At 46.4% G+C, this 25,626-nt stretch overlaps 1 protein-coding gene across 1 annotated transcript in view; it reads right to left on the bottom strand.

Moving 5' to 3' along the window:
• Nucleotides 1-25,626, bottom strand: part of SREBF2 (sterol regulatory element binding transcription factor 2) — a 60,511-nt gene that overhangs the window by 24,954 nt on the left and 9,931 nt on the right. Inside the window, exons 2-9 of the mRNA XM_082666695.1 lie at nucleotides 12,848-13,279; nucleotides 11,643-11,824; nucleotides 10,816-10,962; nucleotides 9,167-9,388; nucleotides 8,048-8,162; nucleotides 7,658-7,839; nucleotides 1,172-1,364; nucleotides 383-564 (exon numbers count right to left, since the gene is read on the bottom strand). Of these exons, the coding sequence (XP_082522821.1) occupies nucleotides 383-564; nucleotides 1,172-1,364; nucleotides 7,658-7,839; nucleotides 8,048-8,162; nucleotides 9,167-9,388; nucleotides 10,816-10,962; nucleotides 11,643-11,824; nucleotides 12,848-13,279 (1,655 nt within the window). The remainder of the gene's footprint in view (nucleotides 1-382; nucleotides 565-1,171; nucleotides 1,365-7,657; nucleotides 7,840-8,047; nucleotides 8,163-9,166; nucleotides 9,389-10,815; nucleotides 10,963-11,642; nucleotides 11,825-12,847; nucleotides 13,280-25,626) is intronic.

The raw sequence follows: 25,626 nt of genomic DNA, 5'->3' as shown, positions 1-25,626 counted from the left end.
ACTACCAGCCTTAGCCCTTGTCTCCCCCGACATATCTTACACTCCAGACATACCCATCTACTTGCTAGTCCCCCAGAAGCCCACCTATTCCTGCCATCCTCTCCCCTTGGAAGGGCCTTCCTGCTCTTGACCACTCTGCTCACACCCCAGACTCCCAGAGCACTTTACTCTCCCGTCATATTACAGACTAGAGATCAGCTCGTGTCCGTGGAATCACTTCTGCCTAGGTGCCCTCTCCTCCGCTGCCCTGTAACTGTTGGGGGTAGGGTCCCCTCGTCCTCTTGCCCCCGGGGTATTTTTATATGCTGGGGTGTTGGAATAAGTTGCTGAGTTATGGGCCGAGCCTGGGGGAGGAAGGGGAAAGGCAGGCGGCAGGACTCACCCGGGCCAGGTCCAGGTCTGCCTGCTTCCGGTGCCTCCAGAAGGTGACTGAGGAGCGCGAATGCGGCCGGATCACTGGCTCCCCGTGGACCAGCAGCTTCACAAAGACGCTCAGGACAATCACACCGTTCACCAGCCACAAGAGGAGCGTTGGCATCATCCAGTCAAACCAGCCCGCAGAACCTAAGGAGGAGCGTCTCAGCTGAGCCCGTGGGGAAGCGCCTCCTGAAGCAGCCCTGGGAGACTGCAGGGCACCTGACTGACGCCTCACTGTGAGAGGAAAGAGCCTCCTACCTCATTTTTGGAACAAATGCGATTGCTTCATGTAGTAGCAATGTCAAAGTGCATAGCGGGGGAATAATACATGCACCTTAATCCACACGATAGCAAATTTGGGATGGTTCTACAGCCTAACTAGGAACCCTGTAGCCCTTGTCTCTATGGGGCAGGATGCCACAAAAATCTTTGTTAGCCAAGGCAGGGTTAGGCCACTGGTTTAATGACTCAGGCAGTAAGAAGACCACATCCTCCTTCAAACAGCCACACCCTCAAACCCCCAATTAAGGCAATGCAGGGTCCTGATTTGTTTTGCTCTTTCTGACTGAACTTGGGTTTGCCCTGTTACTTCTGAAATGCGACTTATGCCAGTCCCTATCAGAAGCAAGCAGGCGGGGGCCCCCTACGAAAGCCCTTCGGGACCTGGCGGACAAGCCGAGTGGCTGCATGCAGGGCCTTCTCCTGCCACAGCAGCCCACCCAGGCCCGGGTGGCACGAGGGGCCTTCCACCTACCTGACTCGAGAGACAGCATGCTGCGGCCAGAGCCTGAGTGTGGACGCTGGTCCGAGTCGTGGGCCCCTCCCCATTGCAGCAGGGCGGTCAGGGGGTTAAAGGAGAGGCACAGGAAGGTGAGGACACACAGCAGGATTCGCGAGCGGTCCACCATGCCAAGTGCTACAGGAGGAGAGTCTGGCTCATCTTTGACCTTCAAAACGGGGCCACAAGGTTAGAACGAATACTGCGTGGATTTTTATAGCATTTTACTTTTACATATATCGGAATCAGATCATGAGATTTAAATTCAAGACCATTAAGTCAGATGGGAATAAAGCACTTGCCCTCTTGCCACCTGGGAGAAGAACATGTTCTAAAGACCAGAGGGACATGAGCTCTGCTTTTACAACAGAGCTCCATCACAAAAGAGAACACTCTGCAGGATTCTGTTTCTGTGTAATTCCACAACAGGCAAGCTCATCTAAAGCGACAGAAGGCAGATCAGAAGTCTCAGGCTGGAGAGACGTGTGTGCACTTCCTGCAAAGTGTAAGTTCATGGGAGATAAAAATGTTCTATATCATTTTGTTCTAAACTAGAAGGGATTTATTCATTTATCATTTTGTTGTTTTTTTATAAATTAATTTATTTTTCTTTTATTTATTTTTGGCTGCATTGGGTCTTCGTTGATGCGTGCGGGCTTTCTCTAGTTGCGGTGAGCGGGGGCTACTCTTCCTTGCGGTGTGCGGGCTTCTCATTGCGGTGGCTTCTCTTGTTGCGGAGCACGGGCTCTAGGCACGCAAGCTTCAGTGGTTGCCGCACGCAGGCTCGTAGTTGTGGCTCCCGGGCTCTAGAGTGCAGGCTCAGTAGTTGTGGTGCACGGGCTTAGTTGCTCCGTGGCATGTGGGATCTTCCTGGACCAGGGCTTGAACCTGTGTCCGCTGCACTGGCAGGTGGACTCTTAACCACTGCGCCACCAGGGAAGCCCCATTTATTGTTTTTTGTTTTGTTTTGGTTTTTTTGGCTGCACCACACAGCTGATAAGATCTTAGTTCCCTGACCAGGGATCAAACCCGGGCCCTCAGCAGTGAAAGAGTGGAGTCCCAACCACTGGACCTCCAGGGAATTCCCTATTGTTATTTTTTAATTGAAGTATAATTGACCTACAACACTATGTTGGTTCGAAGTACACAACAGAGTGACTCGATGTTTTCATACATTACATCAGCTCCATGGTAAGTCTAGTTACCATCTGTCACCATACAAAAACACTACGATACTATTGACTATATTCCCCATGTTGTATATTTCACCCTTGTGACATTTATTTTGTAACTGGAAGTTTGTAGTATCTTTTTTTTAATTTTTTTTTTTAGTTTGTAGTATCTCTTAACCTCCCTCACCTATTTCACTCACCCTCCCAACTCCCTCCCCTCTGGCAATCACCCATTTGTTCTCTGTATCTACCAGTCTGTTTCGTTTTGTTGTGTTCGTCCATTTGTTTTGTTTTTTAGATTCCATATGTAAGTGAAATCCTATGTATTTGTCTTTGTCTGACTCATTTCACTTAGCATAATACCCTCTAGGATCATACATGGTGTGACAACATCTCATTCTTTTTTACAGCTGAGTAACATTACACGGTATGTGTATATATATATATATATATATATATAAAACATCTTCTTTATCTACTCATCTATCTGTGGGCACTTAGGTTGCTTCCATATCTTGGGCTATTGTAAATAATGCTGCAATAAACATAAGGGTGAACATTACTTTTTGAATTAGTGTTTTTGTTTTCTTTCAGAAAAATACCCAGAAGTGGAATTGCTGGATTGGATGGCAGTTCTATTGCAAATTTTTTGAGGAAACTTCCTACTGTTTTCCATAGTGGCTGTATCAATTTTCATTTCCACCAATAGTGCATGAGGGTCCCCTTTTCTCCACATCCTCACCAACACCTATCATTTTCTGTCTCTTTTATTACACTTAGCATAATACCCTCTAGATCCATCCACGTTGTCACAAATGGCAAGATTTCACTCTTTTCTTATGGCTAATATTTCATTGCATATATACCACATCTTCTTTATCCACTCATCTATTCCTGGGCACTCAGGTTGCTTCCTTATCTTGGCTATTGTAAATAATGCTGCAACGAACACAGGGGTGCATATGTCTTTTTTTTTTTTTTTTTTAAATATTTATTTCTTTGGCTGTGCTGGGTCTTAGTTGTGGCATTCAGGATCTTCGTTGCTGCATGTGGGATCTTTTTAGTTGCGGCATGAGAAATCTTAGTTGTGGCATGCAGGATCTAGTCCCCTGACAAGGGATTGAACCCATGCCCCCTACAATGGAAGCTCGGAGTCCTGACCACTGGACCACCAGGGAATTCCTGATGGAGAGCATCTTTTCATGTGCCTGTTGGCCATTTATATGTCTTGCAAAAATGTCTATTCATGTCTTCTGCCCATTTTAAAATTGTTGTTTGTTTGGGGGGTTTTCTGATGTTGAGTTGTATGACTTCTTTGAAAATTTTGGATACTAACCCCTTATTAGATATATTGTTTGCAAATACCTTCCTCCATTCAGTAGGTAGCCTTTTAGTTTTTAGTTTCCTTTGCTGTGCAAAAGGTTTTTCTTTTGTTTTTTTTTAGGGTTACATCCGTCTACTCTCTTTTTTTTCTTAATTTATTTTTATTTTTAGCTGCGTCAGGTCTTAGTTGTGGCACGCAGAATCTTTTTGTTGTGGTGCGCGGGCTCTCCGTTGTGGCGTGTGGGCTTCTCTCTAGTTGTAGCCCGTGGGCTTCTCTCTAGTTGTGGCGTGTGGGTTTTTCTCTCTCTAGCTGTGGGGCGCAGGTTCCAGAGCACTTGGGCTCTGTAGTTGTGGCGTTTGGGCTCCAGAGCGCATGGGTTTTGTGGTTTGTGGTATGCAGCCTCTCTAGTTGAGATGCGTGGGCTCAGTAGTTGTGGCGCATAGGCTTAGTTGCCCAGTGGCATGTGGGATCTTAGTTCCTCGACCAGGGATCGAACCCGTGTCTCCTGCATTGGAAGGCAGATTCTTTATTTACCACTGGACCACCAGGGAAGTCCCAATGCAAAAGCTTTTTAATTTGATGTAGTCCCATTTGTTTATTTTTGCTTTTGTTCCCCTTGCCTGAGGAGACACAGCTCCTCCCAAATTGCTAAGACCAGATTTCCCTGGTGGTGCAGTGGTTAAGAATCCACCTGCCAATGCAGGGGACACAGGTTCGAGCCCCAGTCCGGGAAGATCTCACATGCTGCAGAGCAATGAAGCCCATGCGCCGCAGCTACCAAACCTGTACTCCAGGGCCTGCAAACCACAACTGCTGAGCCCGTGTGCCACAACTACTGAAGCCCGTGCGCCTAGAGCCCGTGCTCCGCAACAAGAGAAGCCACAGTGATGAGAAGCCCATGCACCGCGACGAAGAGTAGCCCCCGCTCGCTGCAGCTAGAGAAAGCCTGCACACGCAACGACAAAGACCCGACGCAGCCAAAAATAAATAAATTAAAATTAATTAATTAATTTTTAAAAATTGCTAAGACCAATAACAAAGAGCATACTGTCTATGTTTTCTTCTGGGAGTCTTATGGTTTCAGGTCTTACATTTAAGTCTTTGATCTATTTTGAGTTTATTTTTGTAGATGGTGTGAGAAAGTAGTCCAGTTGATTCTTCTGCATGTAGCTGTCCCATTTTCCCAGCACCATTTACTGAAGAAGCTGTCATTTCCCCTTTGTATATTCTTGCCTCCTTTGTCATAGATTTAAGTATGGGTTTGTTTCTAGGCTCTCTATTCTGTTCCATTGATCATGTGTCTGTTTTTGTGCCAGTACCACACTGTTTTGATTACTGTAGTCTGAAATCACGGAATGTGCTACCTCCAGCTCTGTTGTTCTTTCTCAAGATTGTTTTGGCTATTTAGGGTCCTTTGTGTTTCCACATAAATTTTAGAATTATTTGTTCTAGTTCTGTGAAAAATGTCTTTGGTATTTTGACAGGGATTGCACTGAATCTGTAGGTTGCCTTGAGGAATATGGTCGTTTTAACGGTATTAATTCTTCCAACCCATGAGCACAATATACCTTTCCATCTGTTTGTGTTGTCATCAATTTCTTTCATCAATGTCTTATAGTTTTTCCAGTACAGGTCTTTTACCTACTTGGTTAGATTTATTCCTAGACATTTTCTTCTTTTTGATGCAATTGTAAATGGGATTGTTTTTCATTTCTCTTTCTGATACTTTGTTGTTAGTGTATAGAAATGTAACAGATTTCTGTATATTAATTTTGTATCCTGCAAACTTACTGATTTTATTTATTAGTTCTAACAGTTTTTTGAAGGTGTCTTTAGAATTTCCTATATATAGTATCATGTCATCTGCAAACAGTGACAGTTTTTTTTTGTTTGTTTATTTATTTATTTTTGGCTGCATTGGGTCCTTGTTGCTGCGTGCGGGCTTTCTCTAGTTGCAGCAAGTGGGGGCTACTCTTTTTTGCGGTGCACAGGCTTCTCATCGCGGTGGCTTCTCTTGTTGCGGAGCATGGTCTCTAGGTGTGCGGGCTTCAGTAGTTGTGGCACACGGGCTCAGCAGTTGTGGCTTGCAGGCTCTGGAGGGCAGGCTCAGTAGTTGTGGCACACAGGCTTAGTTGGTCCGCGGCACGTGGGATCTTCCCGGACCAGGGATTGAACCCGTGTCCCCTGCATTGGCAGGAAGACTCCCAACCACTATGCCACCAGAGATGCCCAACAGTGACACTTTTACTTCTTCCTTTCCAAACTGGATTCCTTTTATTTCTTTTTCTTGTCTGATCACTGTGGCTAGGACTTCCAATTCTATGTAGAATAAAAGTGGTGAGAGTGGGCATCCTTGCCTTGTTCCTGATCTTGGAAGAAACGCTTTCAGCTTTTTACTCTATATCTTGATTACTGTGAGTTACATAAGCGTATACACTTGTTAAAAGTCATCATACTGCACGATACAGTAAAATAGGTGCACTGTATCACATATAAATTACACCTCAAAGTTGATTAAAGACCATACTTTAGTATGAACCTATTTACAGAAGCTTGCTTATTCTTTTTTTTTTTTTTTAGCCACATCACACAGCTAATAGGATCTTAGTGCCCCAACCAGGGATTGAACCTGGGCCTTCAGTGGTGAAAGTGTGGAGTCCTAACCACTGGACTGCCAGGGAATTCCCAGACGCTTGCCTATATCTAAAACCACAACATTGTTTTGTTTTCTCCCCAGTTTTATAGAGGGAGAACTGGAGGCAGAGGCCCTGCCTGCCCAGGGAGCCTAAGGAGGGAGGGAGACTGGAACCAGATCTCCGCTGACTCCCAGGGTGTACATCCCACACAACTTGTTTTCAGTATTTTTAAACCATTTGAAAATTTCTTCTGAGGATTCAGACACCTATCTAATTCAACGTATATGTCACATGGCCTTTTGTTACCAAGCAGAATCACATTTATAAAATATTTCAAAAATAGAGCTTCCTTAATAAAATTAAGTACATGATACAATAAATGGTCTGATCAAAAACTTATGCTAGGGGCTTCCCTGGTGGCACAGTGGTTGGGAATCCGCCTGCCAGTGAAGGGGACCCAGGTTCGAGCCCTGGTCCGGGAAGATCCCACATGCCAAGGAGCAACTGGGCCCGTGCACCACAACTACTGACAGCCTGCGCTCTAGAGCCTGTGCTCCGCAACAAAAGAAGCCACCGTGGTGGGGGGCCCGTGCACCGCGACGAGGAGTGGTCCCCGCTGGCCGCAACTAGAGAAGGCCCTCGCGTAGCAATGAAGACCCAACGCAGCCAAAAATAAACAAATAAAATAAATTAAAAAAAAAAAAAAAAAAACTTATGCTAGAAGGGAACTCTGTGCTTTTGAGGCCAGAAACTGCCAATGCCAAAATACAGCACAAACCCCAGTGGTCTCCACAGGCTCCTGGGAAGATCATTAGGCTTGAGCCTCTTTTAACGAATTCCATTAAACAAGAATTGCCAGGGGCTTTCTTCCACAATTAAAGGCCCTTGGTAGGAATGTTATCTATTAGACTGCAAACTGTAATCATTTCCCAAAGAGGACCCAGAGGCAGCATCATCCTAACCCAACTGATCAAGCTCACAAAGTGGTCTTGCCAGGCTCATTATGGGCGAGGGAAGCGATGAGGCGCCTCCAGCAACTCCTGGCTCCGCACAACAGCCGCTGTGTGTTCCCATGCTGGATTTGGCCATTATTCCCCTCTGATGGGCCCTTTCAGCAAGGACCAGTAAAACCGGAGGTTGTATCCCCATACAAAGTCAGCTTTCTTTTTCTTTATTCTCCAGTACGTGGCTAATTTCACAGAATTCTCGTTCCTCTCCAGCCCAGGGCCTCTGAACACCTGACCTGGACCGCTGTCTGCAGCCTCCCCACTATTAACTTCGGGGAGATGGGAGAGATTCCAGGGGTCAGGGGATTTCAAAAGCTCATTACCTTTGCGTCATCCAATAGAGGGCTTCCTGGCTCAGAGTCGATGGAGTAGGGGGAGAAGCCTGCCTGGGACCCTGAGTCGGAGGCCGGAGGTGACATCAGAAGGACATTCTGATTAAAGTCATCGATCTTCAGGTCCACGTCATTGTCCACCAGGCTGCCTAGGTCAATGCCCTTCAAGAGCTCTGTAAAGAAAACCCTACCTGGCAAACGGTCCGTTTTATAGCACCCCGCCTGGGCTGGAGCTGGGCTAGGTGAGGGATGCACAGCCCCTGCTCCTGCTTCACCCCTGAAGGCACCTTTTACACAACAGTGGACCCTGCCCGGTGCCCAGCACAGGACTTCTACTATAACCAGAAAGTCTGAAACCCTTTTCTCAACGAGCACACTTACTGTTCTTCTGATTTGCCAGTTTCAGCACCATGTTCTCCTGGCGCAGTTTATGATTGACCTGCTGCAAGTATTTGATGTAGTCAATGGCCTTCCTCAGAACGCCAGACTTGTGCATCTGGGAAGGAAGACGGGTGAAAAACACGGTGGCGTCAGACCAGCTTGCAGTGAAGAGAGCAGAGGCCCAGAGCTTGGGCTCTGGAGTGGGAGGTGCTGAGTTCAGATGCTGACTCTCCCACTACTTAGCTGTGCAACCCAGGACAAGTTACTCAACATCTCTGAACCTCACTTTCCTCCTCCGTGAAATAGGGATAATGATAGTATATGAGTCATAGGCTTGCCATGAGGATTAAATGAGCTAATATGTGTAAAGATTTTAGCCTCTGGCCTGGCACACAGTAACACTATATATTAGCTGTTACTTCTACTTCCTATGATAATCCTAGCATCAAAACAAACTTTAAGGAAAACAAACGACAAACAAAAAACCAGAGTGCTGTTGGCTGGTTATCTTAAGTAAAGGTATATTAGTACCTTTCAGATTTGTAGGCTACAAGGAAAATTATATTTTCTTTCAAAATAGAGGTAAAGATAAACAGACAATAGGTAAAAAAAATCTCCTATGTGCCAAAGCCAAAAGATACATTCATTGAAACACCAGAAATTTATGAAAAACCAATTTCCTCTATTTGTTCTTTGTCAAAGATCCAATCTCCATTTTTCCTTCTCCCTAAAAGGTTAAAATATTGTTAGCCATCCCTGAATACAATTAAACATATGCCAAAAATGCCATCAGCTGCCTCAGATGTACACACGGTTGTGTATCTGGCCATCAGTGAGCAGTAGGTGTCTGCGACACGGTGGTGGTAGTGGAGGTGGTGGTGGCCACCACCACTGCAGAGCAGACTCAAAGGTCCAGGCAGGCCACGGCCTTACCAACACCCAACAGTTAATATTTTATAATCCTGGAATTTCAAAACACCAAGATGCTTTAGTAAGAGAGCACCTTTAACTATTCTTGCATTCACTCAGCCTGGGCCTGGGTCTTCCCTAAATTCCTGCAGCAAAGACAGATAGAGGGGAGATGATGGGGCATGAAATAACATTTTGCTTGGCACCTACCTTGGCATCTGTCCCCATGACCAGGTCCTTCAACTCAATGATTTTGTCATTGATGGAGGAGCGATACCGCTTCTCAATGATGTTGTGTGTCGTCCTCCTTTCTCCTTCCTTGGGGGGCTCGAGCTGCTTGACTCCTCCAGGTACCTGCTTAATGGGCACTTTCTCTTGTCCCATCATCACAGGCATTGTGGTCAGAATGGTCCCATTGCTGCCCACCAGGGTCTAGAACAGACACAAGGGCAGAATGACCACTTGGTTAGTCTGAGTAAAGCAACCTCGCAACACAAACCCACTGGCCCTGGCCACGTGGCATCACCTGAAAATGCTGTATAGCCTGACACCCTTCCTGGGTTAATTAAGTCCAGAAGCCTTAGGAGCCGTGGTACCTCAGGTACTGTGCCCCTTTCAGAGTCACTGTTGATTAGTCATGTGCCACAACAGCATTAATGTGGATACACACCAACCTTTGATGTAGGGATGCCAGAAACACGTCATGTGATTCCTGCTTTGTTTTCGACCCATTAGCCACCTCTGAGCTCGCATACAATGCACCAACCACAGAACTTTCTCCTGGTGTATGGCACGTATTTTCCTCTCACATGACGGTGAAGTTAACTTACTGCATCTCCTTATACGATTTGCCCATCAAAAAGCTCAAGGGCAGAAGTGAAAATCAGAGCCATTTTATTAAACAGACCAACTAGAGAGGCTTCCCCTTGTTTTCCCCTCAAATCTGCTTTGCCTGCTCTTTGTTTCTGTTTTCACTACTTTTAGTTTTATTTTCTTCAACAAATGGCCTCAATATCCAAATGGCCAATGAACACACAAAAAGCTTCTTAACTTCGTTAGTCATCAAGAAATAATTCACACATAGTAAAAAGCACACAGTTTAAGTGTACAGCTTAATGGAATTGTGATGTATGCATACAATGTGTGTAACCAAGGTAACCCTGACCAAGACACAGACCATTTCTATCCCCTTAGAAAGTTCCCTCATGCCCCTTCCCCCAGAGCAGTAATCATGCTCTGACTTCCAGCACCATCTTCCTGAACTCTGTATAAATGGAATCATCAGCAGGAACTCTCTGTGATAAGCATCTTTTGCTCAGTGTACTATTGTTGAGGTTTAGCCACGTAGTTGTATGTATCAATAGTTCTTTTTGGATGGATAGTTGGGTTGTTTCTAGTTCTTGGCTTTTATGAGTAAGGCTTGCTTTTGAATTCTGATCACTTTTTCTCTCAGACTCTCTTGCCACAAGATGAGACAGTGGCCAAGACCCTACAACTGAAGTATGGGTGCCTTTCATGTACCCCACCTTGGAGCCCCTCCCTTCCTGGGGGGCCTAGGGTCCTTCAGAAGCTAAACCTCCATCAGCAGGACCTAAGAGGCAGATGGTCCTGTGTGGAGCTGTTGCCCAGAAACTGAGGCTCCTCTGCTGTTCCTCTCTTGCCCCTCATAAACCCTAGTACTCCCACATAACATTCAGTGCTGGTACTTCTTAAGGGAAAAAAAACCTAAAATGGGGTAATTTTGCAATCTGACACACTGCATAGAGCTGCCACATCTATTCAGCATCTGGAGGCTTCGTTACCATCTCTGAGGCCTAAAACCCCCAAGAAGTGGGGGTGGGGTGGGGGGCAGCTCTTACTGGAACTTGAAGGGCAGCTGTCTGGATGGGGGTGGTGAGGGCAGTGAGGGCTGGGTTCTGGACTGCGGCCATCACAGGGCTGCCATCTGTCTTCAGTGTGGTCAAAACAAGGGAATCTGTCTTGATGATCTGAGGCTGTACCAGGACCTGGATGGAAAAGGAAGAAAAGGAAAAGGAAGGTAGCATCACTTTTCTATTTTGCATTACTTCTTCCTGTACAGACCCTCCAGAAAAGAATGAGAAAATAAAATTTTCATAAAACTGAGAATGTAGCTTGATTACTAGGTTGCCGGGGAGAAGGCGTACAGCTAAAGAGGGTCTGGGTTGGAAGGCTGAAAGGCTTTGAGGAGAGCAATGCCAGCGGCCTAGCCGGGGCAGAGCAAGCATGGCTCGGGTGGACAGTGGAAGGAAGAGAGACCTGATTGTGGACAAACTTAGGAATGTGAGGAAAAGGGCTGGGAAGCAAAAATGGTAAAACTGGATTGTTTTTTAAAGCTAATTTACTTCATTAGTTAGAAATACAGTCCACTATGATACACACCTTAAGAACATTCTGGCACATTTCTTTTCAGTTTTATACCCATTACATGTGTAAATGAGTTAATACACCAGCATTTACTGAGTTTAGGTGGGTGCCAGTGTGCATCTGCAGACGTCTTCTCTGCCAGGTCTCACGGGTGTCTCGTAAGGTCCAGGTGCCCCTACCTGCCCTGCAAGCTACTCCCTCACACTCCGCTGGTCCTGCTTAGCACGTAGACCACATCTTCAACCACAGGCCGGCCAAGAGCCCCAACCAAGGCCTCCCTGAATTCTTGTCAGCCACCTACCGGGACCTGCTGCACCTGGGGCGCAGCAACTGTCTGCACCGTGGCTGGGGCGAGGGTCTGCAGCGTGCCATTGGCTGTCTGCGTCAGCACCCGCTGGGCCTGCACCGTCTGCACCTGCTGCTGGATGGTGACCGGCTGCACCTGGGAGGATGTCACTAGGCTTTGGACTTGAGGCTGAAGGACTTGGGAAAAGAGAAGAAAAAAAGTCACGTGGACGAGGAATGCATTCTGTCACCGTAGCTGTGGCAATAACCGAGGCTGGAGTGCCTCCTAACGATCCCAACTCCCCCACCTGTTGCTGAAGAAGATGTGCACAGCCATTTACAAGCTGGTCTAGATGACAAGAACATCCCATAGGGCTGCATCAATTTCTGAGGGAACGAGTACAAATTATTTCATTACTCCGATGCTGGGGTGGAGGTGAGAGAAGCTAATCAGCAAGTGACTGCACCCAGCAAGGGAGTTAGCAGGTGTTGAGAGCCAACTCCCTGGGGCTTCATTTCCTCCCGTGAAGTGAATGGAAGGTGCACTTTGGGATGAGGGTCTCAGCTTCTCGCTTTGTGGCCTCCCCCCAGCCCCTAAACCCTTGAAGCCCATTAAAGACCTGTCAGATTCTTTGAAATTAGTAGAGCAATACTAACCCCACCCAGGGGTCCCCACAGGGTCAGAGAGCAATCTGATGAAAAGGTGCTGGGACACAGCACAACACAGAAAGTCCCTCATTCACTCAGCACACACCGAGGGCCTACTGTGAGGCCCGCCAGTCGGAGACACGGCACCTATGTTAACAGGAGTACTCTTCTCTGCAGTGGACGCTCAGGAGATGTCTCCTGGATGAATGGTTCTCAACCTACAGGTGCTGAGATCTTCCTGGTACCTGGGTGAGTTTCAAGACTAATTTTATTCAAGCCCCCACCTCTAGTTACCAGGACATCCCTGTGGCTACTGTGCCCGCTGGAGTCTCTGACCACGCATCCTTGAAACAGGCACAGTAGACATTAAGGTATTTGAAGAGACCGAATGTGTTCCTGCACCACTATGCTTACGGCCAGCTACTGAAACCTCATTCAGACAGGGCCAAGTTGATAGGCTGTGTCATCCCCAGAGAGGGCAGAACTATTTACAGTCTACCTCGGAAGTGTCTGCAAACTGGCACAAAAACTTTTGAACCAACCAATCGCTATTACATCTGAGTTCTGAGTCACCTTGAAAGCTGGTAGCTGCGTTCTGGTATATCAAAGGCTGCTGGATGATCCTCGTCTGGGGAGCGGTGCTGAATGTCGGGGTGATCATTACTGTCTGCTGCTGCAGCTGAGCTGGAGGCTGGGGCTGGGGCTGGGGGCGGGGCTGAAGAACGGGAGTTGCCCTTGGCGGAGGGGGAACCGCGGTGGGGGGAGCCTTGACTTGTAGGGCTGGAGCCTGGGGGGAGGTAGCCGAGGGCGAGAAGGAAGGTAACGGGACCTGGCTGAAGGACCGCTGCACCGAGGGGTCCCCGGCTCCGGCTCCGCCACCGCTGCTGCTGCCATTGCTGCTGCCGCTGTTGCCACTTCCACCACCGCCAGGGAAGGAGCTGCACAGCTGCTCTGAGAACAAGTCAGGGAACTCTCCCACTTGATTGCTGACAAACTGCAGCATCTCTGTGAGCAAATGGAAAGGAGTAATTCTACTGCCAACCAAAATATCTATTAACTTTCAAATTTGCTTAAGAAACCGAGGCATGAAAATCCAATAGCTTTCCCAAGACACTGCAGAGATGGGTCGCCTCTCTCTCATGGGGGAGTGGGACAGGACTTCACTTGCTTGATGCTCTTCTCCCTCCTCACCACCTCCAGGCTTGTTCTACCCACTTTCCTCATTGTCTGTACCAGGCCTAAGAGGAGCTACCTCTGTGCTGGGTGAATGTTCCTCTTGGAGGGTACGGCTGGTCGCATTTTACGGTTGGGGTATTGCTGTCCTGAGTCTTTGGAGCTCAGCAGCCTTGTACTGTGAGGCCACCTCCAGTCTCAGCACTGCTTCCCATGGCAGGGGAGTCCCCAGACCCCAACTCTCCTCACCACAGGCAGACTCTGGGCCTTCTCTCCAAGATGGGCATATCCCTGGGCACTGTTGGTACCCTCAGGAACACTCGGGGATGATAAAGTTGATGGCCTCCAAGTCATGGAACTTTAGAGGTGGAATGGATGGAAAGATGATACACGAAGTCCAGGACAGGGAAATAACTCGGCCAAGGTCACACAGCTCATCGGGGCACAGCAAGGATTAGAACCAGTTCTCTACCTCCCAGCCTCGCCTTCTTCGACTGTACCCCAGTGCCTTCACTGTCAGAAGGTCAGGGCAGAACAGCCCAGGCCCTGGACCCCTCTGGCTGTGCCCCTTTCCTCTGGGCAAGGAGCCTGTGGAGCCAAGGGGATGTGTCCGCTGAAGACCATGCCGCCTTCTATTGGCAGATCATGCTCCAAGTACCCGGGACCCCTAAATTCCCAGCCCAGAGGGCCCCTTCCCCTGCTTCATCCTCCCAATGGTTCACCCAAATCGAACTTAATCCACAACTAACAACTCATCTCTCATGACTCCTTCCTCCCCGTAGGGCTGCTCCCCATTAGGAGTCTGGGGCCTCAACTTTGACCCAGGTATGTTCAGATCTACAATTCTCTCCCCTGTCCACATTCTCTCCCCTTTCCTCTCCAACACATTCCCAAAAAGCTACTGCTTGTTCCTAAACTCCGGCACCCTCCTCTCAAAACCCTCAAGGCTGCAGGATGCTCTGATTTGGTCACCAAAAAGAAAAAACAAACAAAAACGAAAAACAAAGCCCCCAAACACTGTCTCCATTCATTCGTCAAACCTCCACCAGCAAGTCCCTCCCAGGTTTCTAGCAGTGTGTGTGTGTGTGTGTGTGTGTGTCTGTGTGTGTGTGTGTGTGTGTCTGTGTGTGTCTGTGTGTGTGAGGGGGAGGAATCTGGGCTATAAAGAGTCTTATGTTAGGCGAGCAGAAAGCTACCAGGGGTTTCTAGCACGACCTCCACACAGGATAACTGGAGCTTAGCAGTTCAGCATGTTCAGTGTTCAGTCAGTTCAACCTGCTGGCGAGACTGCATCTCACAAGATTCAATGACTACACGGTGGTGTTATTTACCAACACCTCGACACCCTGCTCTGTCCCCACTCAGCCGTCAGCTGTGGGAGGGAGAAATGGGCAGAATGCCACAGATATTGTAACCTGTACCAACAAATTCCAATTCCTTGTACATGATTAAACTAAGAAATACCCTCAAACTCAGCACAAAATTTAAACAAAACACAACTTGGTGCTGACACATTCCAAGCACAACACAATATTATAAAATGCTTTAAGAAATTAAGAGAAACCTAATAATTCGTTGAGCTTTCCAGAACTCCCATAAAATCCTGGCTCTGGGGAATCAACACAGAGGACTACTTTGTGAGCCAAAAGAACATCACTCCCTGGCTGATTGTTCTAAGCCATGGAAAGCTAAGGAGGGCAAAAGAGGCCAGAGGGTAGATGGGCACAGGCTTTGGCACTAGGTGGGTCTCAAAGGGCCCATCTAATCAGCTGTGTGAACGTGGGCAAGTCACTTCTTTCTACACCCTCGTTTCCTTACAGGAGGCTGCCACAAGAAGACTCACTTGGCTTCTTTGTGGTGAGGATTAATAAGAAAATTGATGCACAGTGCTTGGTGGGGGCAGACCCTTACAAAGGTCCCTGTCAGTGGTGCTTCTGAAGCCCCACTAAACAGGCACTCAGCTCCACTTATCCTGTCGAGTGCTCTCTAGAACCTTTTGTTGGGGAGACATGGTCTGGCTGGTGAAGTAATGTACGGAGGTCACAAAGCTTAGTTCACAAAGCAGGTTAAGTGTGTGTAGGCAGATGGAATGCGACTGCTTAAATTTAAAAAAAAAATCCTTTTCGACCCACACATGAGGAGCTCCATCCAGCCAGGCAGATGGGCACGGGGCTGAGGGGCACAGAGGAGCCGTTAAGACTGAGCATTTGAAGGAAGAAATAACGAAGAGGTTCTTTGAGCCACTGCTGCAGCAGGCACGCTGGGCCTCCCGGGGACCCGTCTGGTCTGCGGTGACAGAGAAGGGGAGGCCCCGGTAAGTGGAACGAGGCCCACCCAGGCGCAGATCTGCTCAGTACCTGGGGGCTACACCTCGGGAGCTCCCCACATCTCCTGGCTCTTCCCTGTTCCCATCATTCAATCATTCGTGTGCTACGGACAGACAGGCTCTCGTGTCTGCAGAGAGCCATGAAACCTAGAGAAGGAGGCCTGGGAGAAGGCAGTTTTTGTTTTTTTTTTTTCGGTACGCAGGCCTCTCACTGTTGTGGCCTCTCCCGTTGCGGAGCACAGGCTCCGGACGCGCAGGCTCAGCGGCCATGGCTCACGGGCCCAGCTGCTCCACGGCATGTGGGATCTTCCTGGACCGGGGCACGAACCCGCGTCCCCTGCATCGGCAGGCGGACTCTCAACCACTGCGCCACCAGGGAAGCCCAAGGCAGTTTTTATGGAGGTTTGAAAATGAAGTTTGGCTAGACATGGAAGGCCAGACACGGGCCTCCTTGGAGCTGGGTCACCCACCAGGGCCTGCAAACCCCAGCTCACCTTGAGGGGGGACTCCTGTCAGCCACCCTCCCCCACCAAGCCACATTCCTGTGTTTAGCTGCTTCATAAACTAAGATCTAAGTTGCTTGATAAAGTAGGCTGGGCCCCAAGAAACTATATCTGGGTTTTGATCACGTAACCAAAATTAGAGGCTCCGGCTGTCACCTGCGCCTGACAGTCTCAGGCTTCATCCAAGGAGACCCCAAGTTCACTTGTACTTTACAGAGCTCGCGACCTAGAGGTAACATAAGCCACTGTGTCTGGCTCAGTCTAGTGGCATCTACCTCAGAATGAGGTAATTCGAAATCTGGTCAGATTAATTCTGGTCAAGAATAAAGAATCGGAAGCCCCAAGTGGGGTAACGCTGTCTCCAAACCGCAGTCAGTCAAAAATTCTTTCAGTGGGTATTTGTTACCTAGCCCTGTTAGGTGCCAGAAGAACTACTTTTACAGAAGTCATTTATTCTTATATTTTGAATTTATTATGGATCTTGTGTTAGACAATGTTTTAAAATAATTTTCTTTTTTAAATCATAAAAGTAACCTTCACTACCAAAAAATGTAGAAAAAAGTTAAATGAAAAAATAAAAATCATCCAGCAGGGCTTTCCTGGTGGTTCAGTGGTTGAGAATCTGCCTGCCAATGCAGGGGACACGGGTTCGAGCCCTGGTCTGGGAAGATCCCACCTGCTATGGAGCAACTGAGCCTGTGAGCCACAACTACTGAGCCCGTATGCCACAACTACTGAAGACCACGCGCCTAGAGCCCGTGCTCCCAACAACAGAAGCCACCGCAATGAGAAGCCCACACACCGCAAAGAAGAGTAGCCCCCGCTCCCCGCAACTAGATAAAGTCCTCGTGCAGCAACAAAGACCCAACACAGCCAAAAAAAAAAAAATCATCCAGCAATTCCACCACCCTGAGACATCTACCGCCAATGTTTTGATGTGTATCCTTCCAGACTTCTTCCTATACAAGGCTTGCTTGCAAACACAAGTGTGCACATGTATGGGATGGTTTTACAAAAATGGGATCACGCTGAAGATGCTATTTTGTCCCTGCTCCCTTTGGGAACAATACATTGTATTGTATTATATTAATGCACCAGACTTTAACCACTTAGTGATGATGGATGAGTGCTTTCATCTTTTCACCATTATTAACAACACTGACAAAAATCTTTGAACAAGCATCTTTTCCCATTTATCTGATTATTTTCTTAGGATAAATTTCTAGAAATTAAATGGCTGGGTCAAATGACAGGTATATATACTTTGGAAAGGTTACAACAATCTATACGCTTGCCAGTGTTTCCCCGCATTTAATGGGCTGGCCAAAAAGTTCAAGTTTTTCTGTAACGTCTTATGGAAAAACTCGAACGAACTTCTTGGCCAACCCAATATTTCTGTCCATTTGATAGTTGGAAAAAACAACATCTAATTGTTCTAATTTACATGAATGCATATTAAATGAGGTCAAACATCACCCCCCCCCCATTTTACTGGCCATTTGTATTCCTTCTTTGTAAATTGCCTGTTCTTGACCTCTGTTCATTTTTCTACTGGGCTGTTTGTCTCTTTTTAGTGATTTTAAAAACTTTCGTACATTATGGATATTTGCTCGTTCTTATATATTTGCAAATATTTGCCCCACTTTGTTGGGTTTTTGTTGTTGTTGTTGTTTTGTTTTTTTGCTCAGGAAAGAGAATGGCATACTCACTGAGAGCTACCCTGGCCTAGCGCTGTAACCTGGGGCAAGTTTTACCTCTCTGAGCCACAGTTTTCTCACCTATAAAATGTGGCTAACAATTATATCTAACTCGTCATGTTGTTGAGAGATAATTCACATAGAATCTACAGCACAGTGCCTGGCACTTACTATTAGCTAGTACATGTTATACACAGTGGTTTCTGACAGTTAGTTTTGCTTTGACTTTTTTTTGGAAAATTCAGATTTGTTCCAATGCATTGGATATATTAGGGAATAATTTGGGCATAACATAAATTTCGTGTTTACTTATGCATGAAAGAAACACTAAAAAATGCAAAAAACCATACCCAGCTGAAATGAGCCACACAGGAAAACAAAAAACGCACACATTTCAAACATCCACCAGCTGTCAGATCACCTGCGTGCGTTATGAGCTGTAACCCTCTACATCTGGGGTCAGAAATTTCCATCCGACTTCAGAAAGCCTTCCTTCCATCACTTCACAATAACTTGCGAGCTATAACCTTCCAACGCCTACTTCCACAAGCAAACCTCAGGTCTTTTTTAAGGTAGAGTGCTACATTTATTGTGGTAGTTATACATTTCTTAGCCACTTAACATCTGTAAAACTGTGCTGTTTAGGGGGTCTTATCTTATTTTTTATTTATTTTTACCGTTTAATTTTAATTTTTTTATTGGGCTATAGTCGATTTACAATGTGAGTTTCAGGTGTACAACACAGTGATTTCAAAATCTTTATAGATTATACTCTATTTAAAGTTATTATAAAATATTGGCCATAGTCCATGTGCTGTACAATAAATATATCCTTGTAGTTTAGTTATTTTATACATGGTAATTTGTACCTCCCTATCTTTTTTTAGAATGCCTACTTATTTTTTCTCTCTCTTTTCTGGTCACCTATGAAGTTTTTGAGTGTTATGACCCTAACCCCACTTTCCCCATAAGCCCTGTGGTTTTTACTGTGTAATTTTGCATAGTGCGGTAATTTTTAGGAATGTGTATGTTCCATTACAGCAGAACAATTTCAATCCTGTGCAGTAAAATTACATGGTTTCTGTTCCTCCTCCCAAAGATCCTAAGGATATTGACCTAAACTTTCTTCAGTTACTTTTGTTCATTTCATCTTTCACATTAGGTCTGCCCAACAAACCTACGAACACAGAAGCATGGTGTGTGATGTGTGTAAGGCTGTTGGGAGTGAGATGGACCACAACCGTGGGGGAGAGGGAGGTAAACACAAAATCTAATATCCAGCAAGAATCCTTCTTGAGCAACAAGTATCCTGCTTTCAAGCTGACGATCCTGTCTCCCCTCCTAGGATGATTTTTTTCTAATAATTAAAGAATCTTAAAATTAAAAAAAATGAAGTAAAATGTAGACCCATATCAAGCCTTAGGGTCAATGGTAAGATAACTCTTCGTTTTCCCACCATCTTGCTGTTTGTGATCACCACTGCTTTCCCAGGACGTAAAACATCAATTATCCCCGTTCAAGTCACCCAGAGGGGCAGGTAAGGAGCTAGGCTGTCAACCACACCCTTCAACCCAGAAGCCCTGAAATGCAAGCAATAACAGAAGGAACAGGGGGACAGTTACAGCAGGCAAACTGCTGCCTTAAAATTGTTCCACTCAAACACCAGGAGGCACAGCCATTTGGTAAGAAGCTCAGAGCACAGGGACACAATTGTATACTTCAAGGGAATTCTGGGTCACCATCCTGGGGAAAGGGAGTCTGGAGGAGGCACTGAATGACACAGGATGACAAACTAGTGACCTGGGCATCCTATATTTTAAGCGAGGGATGAGTAAACTCTTTTTACTGGCAAAGAAACCACAAAGGGAAACTGGGTGGGGAGGTGGGGTTCTTAAGTGCTTGTGTTCCACAACACACACAAATGTGTCATATATTCCTTTGCACATATCAAGTATTACATAATAAAATAAAACATTTGAAAATTAAGAGAAAAAGAAAACACAAAGAGAAGCCAAGTCATTCTCAAATGGCCTCTGGTCTGCTCTGTCTGGCTCTCTCGCCACCTGCCCAGGCTGGGTATCAGGGGCAGCCCCAGAGGGCCCCAGCTCAGTTGGCCGGTCCTGGCTTCTCTGGTCCAACACAGCAGGAGACCCGAGCCAGCTCTTGAGTTTCAATCAAAAGAGAGTGATCTTTGGCACTACCTTCAATTGCTCTTTCTTCTTCTTTCCGCTGCCGTGAGTTCGCTATGAATTCCTGGCAGGTCTCCTTCCGTAGTATCACAGAGTTATCTCTTTGCTCCACTTCCATACCCTGCCTTGATTTCAACCGCAGCCTTCAACCCAGTGACAATCGTCTTCTTTGAGTATCTTGTTGGTCCAACAGTCTTTCAAAGCAAATCAAACTTCTTGAACGTGAGCTTCCTACCAATTCCTATCAACTGGTAGCTTCCTACCAATTGCTCCCTCCTACTCCAGGGGATTTCACTTCCCATTCACCTTAGCTCATCATCCAGCCTGGAAAAATACCCACTCCCTTCCTTTTTGGCACATGCCTTTGTGGGGTGGGGGAGGCAGCCTTACCCTTTCTGCTTGTTACAGCCCTCTTCCTTTAACTGCACAATTCCATTTCAAAATGACTCACAATTTCTTCCACCAAGGACTCTTTTCTACCTCAGATCCAGCCATCTTTTAGATCTTGAACCCAACTGTGATTTATTTGTTAAGAAAAAAAGTCTAAAACTTGAAAATATGGGAAATTAAAAAAAGTACAGTTCTGGGCTCCCCTGGTGGCACAGTGGTTAAGGATCCACCTGCCAATGGAGGGGACACGGGTTCGAGCCCTGGTCTGGGAAGATCCCACATGCTGCGGAGCAACTAAGCCCGTGCACCACAACTACTGAAGCCCACGCGCCTAGAGCCCGTGCTCCGCAACAAGAGAAGCCACCGCAATGAGAAGCGGCGCGCACCGCAACCAAGAGTAGCCCCCGCTCGCCGCAACTAGAGGAAGCCCCAGCACAGCAATTAAGACCCAAAACAGCCAAAAAAAAAAAAGAAAGTACAGTTCTCTTTAAAGTCATACCAGAGCATTGCCTAAACTCTGGTTTAGACAATGCTCTAAAGGTCATCTGATGCTCTACAGAAACATAAAGTTGTCTGACTTCCTACTTACTACTGATTAGGCACACATTCTGTAAAATTAGATGTTCTCATGTAGAAAATAAACAAGTTGCAAATGATTTCTCTCTGGTAAAAAAGATAACCTTGAAAGCTTTGTTTTTATTGCCCTGTAGGACATTAACCAGTTATGCATCTAAATTTGCAATCTTATTTCTTTCCAACTATGTAAATATCAGTTTCTTACTTTCCCCTTGAATCCAGCCTGGTCATCCTGCTGGTTTTCTCAATAATGTTAATAAATCTTTGGTATGTGCTGATGATATATTAGTATAAGAGTTATGTTTTTCACCTTAAAAAATTTTATTTTGCCATATTACATACAGTAAGATATATTTTTGTGATGCTTTTCTTTTTTTAAAATTTATTTATTTATTTTTGGCTGCACTGGGTCTTCGTTGCTGCACGCGGGCTTCCTCTAGTTGCGAGAGCGGGGACTACTCTTCGTTGTGGTGCGCAGGCTTCTCATTGCGGTGGCTTCTCTTGTTGCAGAGCACGGGCTCTAGGTAAGCAGGCTTCAGTAGTTGTGGCACGTGGGCTCAGTAGTTATGGCTCATGGGCTCTAGAGCACAGGCTTAGTAGTTGTGGCGCACGGGCTTAGTTGCTCCGTGGCATGTGGGATCTTCCCGGAGCAGGGTTCGAATCTGTGTCCCCTGCCTTGGCAGGCGGATTCTCAACCAGTGTGCCACCTGGGAAGCCTTTTAATGCTTTTCTTATACCTTGTGTTCTACAAGCACCTAGACAAAATCTTCCACTCCCCTGTACCTCTCCAGGCACTAAGCACTCTGGTAGTTAAAAAAATTGGCATCGGGCTTCCCCGGTGGCGCAGTGGTTGAGAGTCCGCCTGCCGATGCAGGGGATTCCGGTTCGTGCCCCGGTCTGGGAAGATCCCACATGCTGTGGAGCGGCTAGGCCCGTGAGCCATGGCCGCTGAGCCTGCGCATCTGGAGCCTATACTCTGCAACGGGAGAGGCCACAACAGTGAGAGGCCTGCGTAACGCAAAAAAAAAAAAAAAAAGAGTTCTGGTTATGTATGAAAACTGGGAAACAGGCCACCTATCTCTTAGGGACTGTGTGAAGGAAGTGTGGCAAAGAATCATATTAAAGAAGAAAAGCAGGAGGTCAAACAGGTAAACCAAGACTTAACTGGAAGGCCAAACAGCATGGGGATTCCCAAGTTTAAATTCAGAGAGAACTGGCTGTGGAATCAGCAGCACTGGGTTGTGAATCTAGTGATGTAATTGTTGTGCTGCCTTTGGAAAATTCATTACTCTCCCTGAGACTGTTTCTTTATTTATAAATATGGGAATAATCCAAACTCCAATGGATGCATATTAATATACAGAAATATGTCCAGCACGTAATAAAATGTATTTGACTTTTTCATAGTTTCTTTTTATCATAACATTTGAAAAAGGGACATCTCTCCAGGTTAGATTCCAATTTAACCTCTGAATAAAAGCCAACAGTCACATTACTGATGTTTAAAAGCAAAAACGACTCAGTGACAAAGCTAATAAAACTTATTTTCTAATTAGAAATCAAATTTATAGTTCATATTTTATTTAAATGCACAGAAGGTGGTTATGACTAAAATTAAATTAATTTCATATTGATTCTATGTGAACAACATGATAATCAGCTATCACTGATACCTACTTAGCACTTTACACAAACCCAGATGCTAGTATTATTATTCTACTTTACAAGTGAGGAAAATAAGGTTCAGAGAAGTTAAACTACTTTCACAAGCCTCTCATGTAAGCTACAAAGTGGCTGGGCTGAGATCTGAATTTATATCTGTATTTAGGTTTGTCTGAGTCTCCCCTCTATGCACTCTATTTTCCCTACAAAACAAACATTTCTTGGATTTTACAACTTGGGAGAAAGATGCAAGACAGACCTGGAGAGACAGTAAAGTACAGGGAATCTGGGTGTGTGTGGAGGGGGGCACATAATGTAATCCGTCTCATTACTCTCAATATGAAGTTCAACGTTAATGGAAGAAGATTCATCTCAGGGCAACACCCATGTAACTGACTCATGGGGGAGTAGAGAGATTTTTGCCTGACTGCATTTTGCAAGTATACCTCCCTCCCAAATTATTAAATTATTCTCCAAATGAGACCTTCTGCCTTGACAAGATGCTCCCTTCTAGAACACCTCTCTTTCTTCAAACAAATAACAAATCAATGAAGACACATCCCTTAAGACATGCACTCAACAAACATTAACTTAGCCTACCATGTGCCAGACACAAAACTGAACACCTTCAAGAGGCACATGTTCTGGCAAAGAAACCCTGTGTAAACACTCGCCAGGGCCAGCTGCTGAGTGCTGGGATGAAAAACGGCACACGATGCAAGAGGAACCTGTTGGGAGTATGTTGCTTAAAAAGCTTCTGTTGTTGATTTTTACTGCGATTTATCTCATGTTTGTGTGTGAGTATGGGTGTATTTATAGACAAAGTTTAAATGTGATTTATTTTTCTTTACTAGAAAAGAACTTCATTAGCAGTGTCACCCAGTCGTAAGTCATGCCACGTGGCATGCGGGATCTTAGTTCCCTGACTAGGGATTGAACCTGAGCCCCATGTATTAGAAGGACGGAGTCTTAGCCACCGGACCGCCGGGGAAGTCCCCAGTTGTTTCTGCTTTTAACACCTTGCTAGCAGTTCCACACGTCGCGGTATACAATTCAAATCACCCCATGAGGTAGCTTCAAGCACTCTTTTAAATGAGTTACTCTATGCACAGCACTTAGAACAGTGCCTAGCACAGAAGTGCCTGAAAGGGGTGATGGTGGTAGGGCTTGTTACACAGGAAGAAACAAGCCCAAGTCCAAAGAGGGGGTGCGAGGCAGGTGAGTCAGCGAGCGGCAGGCTGGGGCAGGAGCCTCCTCCACCCTCGCCCAGGCCCGGTGCTCTTTCTGCAGGCACCCTGCTCCAGAAGTCGCCCCAACAAGCACATTGGGGGGCTTCCTCTCAGGAGTCCCTCCACCCCTGGGGCTGCCCCACCTCACAGCAACTGGGCTCTAGAATGTCCCCACTCATGCGACAGTCCCACCCTGTGTCCTGGCCGGGAACCCAGGCCTCCAGCCCTTACCCAACACCAAATTAAAGGCATCAGATTTGTTGACACTCCCCGTTTGAAAGGCTGTCCATCTTATTCCATTTATTACTTTGAAATGCTTGCTTTTAGAAAGAGGTCAAGAACAGACTTTGAGAACAACAATTAAGAAGAAAAAACTCAAGCCAATTACTAGCAGTAATAATAAAAATAGTATAGTAATTGTTCATGTTTCCTGAGCTCTTACCATGTGTCAGCAATTACATTAAGCACTTCACACAGATTTCATCACTTAATCTCCACAATTTGAGATGGATGCCATTATTGCCTCCACTTGACACACAAGGAAGATGAGGCACAGAGAGCTAAAGTAACTTGTCTAATGTCATGCAGTCCGCAGGTGGCAGAGCTGGGATTTAGAGTCAAGCTCTTAGCCACCATACTGGACAGATGCTTCGTTTCTATTATTGCATAGACGTCACCAGACAGAGCCTGGCATCAGACAGATGCTCAGTAAGAGCCTTGTTCTCAAATGAGAACGAATACCCCCAGCTGGGGAAGGGAAGGAGCGTCATCCCAGGTGTCCTGTAGCTCCCAACCCTTCGTCTGCTCCCACCCGCATCGCACTGTTCTCTCTTTCACTCTCCTGGAACAAGAGGCTAAAAGTTGAGGAACAGAGAGTAAGATGCCAAGGAACGCTCCCGCACAATCCTGTTCGAGGGCCTGGCGTCACACAATGCCAGGTGACTGAGTGTCCACAATGTCTGGCAAAAGCCACTTCTTCACCTGAACTGTACTCCCGTGGGTAGAGTCTCCAGAGCTGGGGATCTCAACCTTTTTCAGTCCTTAAAGCATTCAGGCAAAAGTGAAACACCCCCAACGACTCACCAACGTACCCTTCCATTCATTACCACACCCCCAAATCTCCCTCAAACTAAGGACAAAAATAATACTTGCAAAGCAGGTTATTAAATCATGCTACAAACAGCCACCCAGCACGCGCATACAACTGTGCACTGCAGTGCCGGGAGTGGGACCCAGCATAGAGGAAGGGCTCCGAAGTGTCGTTTCCCTTCCCACCCCCAACCTCACAGGGAAGACGGAGAAATCCAACCAACTCCACAAACTATGACAAGGGCGAGAACAGACAGGTGCCTCACAAAGAAAGGGCTGTCAGAGGGCAGAGAGAGGACTGACCCATCCTGGCAGGCAGTGAAAGTGGAGCCTAGAAGGGTGAAGAGACTTTCATGAGTTAGAGAGAGGGACATATTTGCAGGCAAAGGAAACAGTCTGAGCAAAACCACAGCACCAGGAAATGTCCTGGGAGGAGATGCAGCGGACAGCACATGGAACAGAGTGGAGAGGTGGAGCTGCTTACACTTAAGTTGTGAAAGGCCTTAATGGTGCCATAC

This window comes from Grampus griseus (assembly GCF_964374135.1).
Source record: "Grampus griseus genome assembly, chromosome: 11".
In the NCBI taxonomy this organism is placed as follows: domain Eukaryota; kingdom Metazoa; phylum Chordata; class Mammalia; order Artiodactyla; family Delphinidae; genus Grampus; species Grampus griseus.
This window is presented reverse-complemented; position numbering and strand designations above follow the sequence as displayed.